The sequence below is a fragment of the Zea mays genome, chromosome 5 (genome assembly GCF_902167145.1).
Source record: "Zea mays cultivar B73 chromosome 5, Zm-B73-REFERENCE-NAM-5.0, whole genome shotgun sequence".
Lineage (NCBI taxonomy): Eukaryota > Viridiplantae > Streptophyta > Magnoliopsida > Poales > Poaceae > Zea > Zea mays.
In genome coordinates this window covers 19,677,609-19,682,471 of record NC_050100.1, presented here as the reverse complement: position 1 = coordinate 19,682,471, position 4,863 = coordinate 19,677,609, and the positions used below count along the sequence as shown (strand labels likewise).

The 4,863-nt window shown below is 48.9% G+C and overlaps 1 protein-coding gene across 1 annotated transcript; it reads right to left on the bottom strand.

The window, feature by feature from the left end:
* Positions 1-1,087: 1,087 nt before the first annotated feature.
* Positions 1,088-3,843, bottom strand: LOC100216777 (peptidyl-prolyl cis-trans isomerase E). The gene is made up of 3 exons (NM_001143176.1): positions 3,721-3,843; positions 3,239-3,502; positions 1,088-1,479 (listed from the first exon to the last, which is right to left on the bottom strand). The coding sequence occupies exons 1-3, from the start codon at positions 3,755-3,757 to the stop codon at positions 1,283-1,285; spliced, it is 498 nt and encodes a 165-aa protein (NP_001136648.1). The 5' UTR covers positions 3,758-3,843; the 3' UTR covers positions 1,088-1,282.
* Between the last annotated feature and the right edge of the window lie 1,020 nt (positions 3,844-4,863).

Below are 4,863 nucleotides of genomic sequence, written 5' to 3'. Positions count from 1 at the left end.
CCACGTAAATGAACAAACAAAAAAGGCTGTAGGGTCGAACATGGCATGCGGCAACCGTCGGGCGGGCGTTTCGCGGAGGTCACGACGGCTGCTGCGGCCGCGGCGGACGGGTAGTTAGCGGCGTTCGCGGCGGCCGTGGCGGGTTTGCGGAGGGCTGTGCGGGCGGATCACCCGCGCGTAGGGAGGCAGGTGTGTTGTAGGGGCATGGCGGCGGGCGGGCGCGGCGGGCGCGTGATCCGCGCGTGTAGGGTTTCGCGACGGGATTCGTAGGGGCATGGCGGCGGGTCTGCGCGCGGGGCGCGTGATCCGCGCGCGTAGGGAGGGGAATTGCGGTTGGGGGAGCGGGCGGGGGCAGTCTATACTGTACCCTTAATAGTTAGTAGAGATTTAACAGTTCTTAGACCTTCCGTAAGATATAGTATATTGCACTTTGCATATTCTCATCAAAGGACTGGACTCTTTTATTGTCGTAGGGGCCTGGATGATCTGGAATCATAGGAACAAGATGGTGTTTGATGGAAGGACTCCTTCTATCTCCTTCCTTCTTCAGGCTGCTGGTGATGAACGGGCGATGTGGCGGCTGGCTGGTGCCAAGGGGCTTTCCTTTTTGGCCGGCCAAACTCCCTAGTTGCTTGGGCTCTAGTTGATTAGTCATTTTTTTATAGATAGCTTTGTGTATGTTTGTTTCTGGCCTCTATAAAGAGTGCTTTGTACCTGGGTCTTTACGGCCCTTTTTCCCCTTTACTTTAATATATGGGTGCACAGTCCTCGAGCGCTCTTTTCGAGAAAAAAACAAATGAGGGAATGCTTCAAATCCTCCACAGATCTCCCTCTGCTGAATCAAGCTCCCTTTCTCTTTTCTCTTAGCATCCCTAACCCTAGCTCTCCCTCTTTTTGCTGTTTGCATCAGGAAGCAAGCGAACTCGTTGTTGAGTAAGCCCAAACAACACACGTTGGGAACCACAACATTTTAGTAAGCTCTGCTTGACTGTGTGGCCACGATCAGAACGCATCTCCTGCTCCACTAGTCCAGTTTGGTAAATGCTGCGTGCATCTCCAGGTCTTCTGTATGAGTGTCGCAGATAATACAAGAATTGTTCTTTGCGCCAGTGTGCATATATATACTAAGACAGACAGGGAAAAGGGAAACCAATAAGAATCCCACGTCAGGTGAGAAATAGGGTTCTTTCAGCAAAACAAACAGCATTCACAAGATTCGTTTAGTCATATCTGACAAACAGGCAGCAACGTAGCACATGAGTTATGAGTTAATATCCGGTTCTTAAGAACTTTGTTTCACAGCCTGAGCCTCTGCGGCAGCCATGGGATCTTCTTCTTTCTCGCCTTCCCTTTCAGCGGCCAGTTTCTCCCTGTGCAGCTTCTCTGCTGCCTGCATCGCTGCGCGGTGCTCTGCCTGCAGCCGCTGCATCTCCTCTTCCTGCTGCTGCCTCTCGAACCAAGTGTCCGCATCGGCCCAGACTGAACACAGATAAAACCATACTTGTGAGTAATAAGATTACGTGTTGCTATAAATTAATGCTAATGAAACACTCAGAGGAAGCTAGGACCTCCATAACGGCCATTTTCTAAATCTAAATGTCTAATAAACCCTCTTATGTTAGTTAAAACTCTGTTCCGGACTTCATAAATCACTCTTCGTCAAACTGTATAAGTTCTTTTTTGTACTAAACTAATTTGTTGACCTACACGCAAAAATAAATGATATAGGAATCAGGTCGGGTCAGATGGGGCCAAATTTTAGTTACTGACAGTACAGAGATGATTGGTTCATCTGATGAATGGACATGTGGAGCAATGGTTAAACTAGGAGTCAAAATATTATAGTCAATTACTTCTAAATTCGAAACCTGTAAATGTTTTATTTATATGCAATTATACTAACCTAAATATAGCTCAAAGCACCAAGTTAAAGAAGAACAGGGGTAACAATTCATAGCTCAGATAGTTGTCACCCAATACGTGCGGTAGGGCACAGACAGTTTTCGGTTGCAAGTTCAATCCCCTAGACAGTAAAGCATTGAGACATATTAAAAACACATTTTCCCCTGAGTTTTCCTAAGTGATCCTTTAGGTAAATAGAACCGGACCTGGCTCCATATCAGACTATTTTCCAGTTGAACAAGCAAAACCACCCTAGAGATACTGCAATATTAGAGCGTTCAGTACATGTAATTTGAAGTACACCTAAGTTAAGGTTCAGACAATGGAGCCCTGGCAGTAAAACAACTGTCCTTAGTCCTAGTCCTTACCATGAGACAGCTTAAATTAGGATGGGGTGGATGATAGTATGTCATGAACATACGCCAATCCATCATGAGTCTCTAGATCGCAGAAAAATGGTGTCTATATTTGATACAGCAGCCTGAACAATAAACACAAACGTATGGAAAACAAATTCATTATCTACTAAAATAACTTCGGCTGTCCCAGCAAATGGTATTGATGAAGGTAACATGCTGACTCAGCAGCTGGTCGACAAACATATGTGGTTCGATAGGTACTATTATTAGCTTCACATTTAATGAAATATAAGGTGATAGTACAACAGTGGCAATGGCAACTGCATTATGTATGTCAGTACGTGTATGTGTATTAACTTAACCGCTGATGGACAATTAGATGATAACTAGGTTCCATTCTCTATGTGCATTCAGTGCTACTATACCGATGTTTTCAAGTCGTCTGATTAATCACGATTAATCGTCCAAGCCGGTTTGGACCAATCGCGATTAATCATCAAGTCGTCCGACTAATTGTGATTAATCGCAATTAATCTCCCAAGTCGGTCAACCAGAACAACCAGCAAGTCGTCCGACTTGAAAACACATCTATGTACTTTTCTCTATGTACATCCTCTATGTACCTTTTAAAAGGAAAATACCTAAGCTGATGGATTATTAGAGAACACTAATGAACTGCCGCACTATGAAAACCATGAACTGTATTACTATTAGAACACTGTAATGTAATGAAGATGAAACCTCTCAACTCTATTGTTGCAAAAACAGTTCAACTTGTTTGCAAGCCCTGCCTTAGTATCTATTACCAAATTTGAGCCGAATTACAACCAACTTGTTTTGTGAGGAGTTATCACAGTACTTGCCATGATAAGTTAGCCAGGAAACCAAAACAAGCAAACGAGCAGCTGCTAAGGCAGGGCACGACCAAATGTAGCAGCAAACCGAAGACGGCGGAAGAGAGGAAACGGAAGGCTCACTTGGCTGGGCAGCCCATCCCTGCTCCCCTCCCTTGATGCGCTCGGGGAAGGCGTAGTTGACGGTAAGCACGCGGCCGAAGAGCTCGGCGCCGTCCATGTTGTCCATGGCAGCGGCGGCGTCCTCGCGCTCCAGGAAGGTGACGAAACCGAAGGAGCGGTGCTTCTGCGTGGACTGGTCGAGCGGCGTCTTGACGTCCTTGACCTCACCGAAGGGCACGAACGCGGCGTGCAGGATTTTCTCGTCCACCTCCTCCGCCAGCCCACCTGCGCATCAAGGACACGTGAGCTCGGATTAGTCCACGCGCATGGAGAATTCGTCCGTCGGACGACCCACGACCGAGGAAGTAAAAAAGTCCTGCCGTGGCCACCACGAGTATTCTTGCCGAGGAATTTCGTCGAGCAGGTGACGCGCGCCGCCAAGAAGGTGGGGGATTGGACAAGAGAGTGCGCGCGCTTGGAAGAGGAAGAGATGGTGGGCTTACCGACGTAGAGGGTGTTCTTCTGCACGGGCTGGTTCATGTCTCCGGCGGCCTGGCGGCCTGGCGTCGGCGAGGTAGGCTGGTGCGCCGGGAAGAGGGAACCGAGACAGGAATGGCAAATTTGACGGGGCCACGGTGGTTGGTATCTGGCATTCCGGCTCTGGAGTTTATTATACTCACTCCATATCAATTCATGATTTGTTTGGAAGCAAAATATTTTTAAAATTTTAAGGAACAATTGGATCTATACCATTAAAAGATCCAAACTTTAGATATATACCATGGACCCCACATGTCATTGACCCATGTGGACCCACATGTAAGTGAGATAGTAATGGTATGGATCCAAAGTGGTGATCTTTTAATGGTATGGATCCAAATTTCCCAAATTTTAATATAAAACTGTGGCAATGAATTTTCTGGATGTCGGGTGAGGCAAAAATATAAATTATATTAACTCCGTTCTCGAATAAGAACGTCTGCTAATTTTGTCGGGACCATAATTAGGGGTACCCACAAGACTCCTAATCTCAGCTCGTAACCCCCATCAGCACAAAACTGCAAAGGCCTGATGGGCGCGATTAAGGTCAAGGCTCAGTCCACCCAAGGGACACGATCTCGCTTCGCCCGAGCCCAGCCTCGGACAAAGGCAGCCGACCCCGGAGGATTCACGTCTTGCCCGAGGCCCCCTCAAGCAACGGACGCACCTTCGGCTCGCCCGAGGCCCAGTCTTCGCCGAGAAGCAACCTTGGCCAGATCGTCACGCCAACCGACCATATCGCAGGAGCATTTAATGCAAGGGTGGCCTGACACCTTATCCTGACGAGCGCTCTTCAGTCGACAGAGCCGAAGTGACCGCAGTCAATTCGCCGCTCCACTGACCGACCTAACAAGAAGACATCGCCGCCTGCGTTGCTCCGACTGCTGTGCCACTCGACAGAGTGAGGCTGACAGCAGCCAAGTCCGGCCTCGGGCGCCATAGGAAGCTCCGCCTCGCCCGACCCCAGGGCTCGGCCCCCGTCTCGGCCTCGGACGACGGACTCCGTCTCGCCCGACTCCAGGGCTCGGACTCAGCCCCGGCTCCGGAAGACGACGAACTCCGCCTCGCCCGACCCCAGGGCTCGGACTCGGCCTTGGCTCCGGAAG

Excerpts from the sequence above, each read along its gene's own strand:
- LOC100216777 (NM_001143176.1), bottom strand. The coding sequence starts at position 3,757 with ATGAACCAGCCCGTGCAGAAGAACACCCTCTACGTCG. Across the intron at positions 3,503-3,720 it reads GAAGAACACCCTCTACGTCG|GTGGGCTGGCGGAGGAGGTG; the intron begins GTAAGCCCACCA and ends CTTGATGCGCAG. Across the intron at positions 1,480-3,238 it reads GGGATGGGCTGCCCAGCCAA|TCTGGGCCGATGCGGACACT; the intron begins GTGAGCCTTCCG and ends ATCTGTGTTCAG.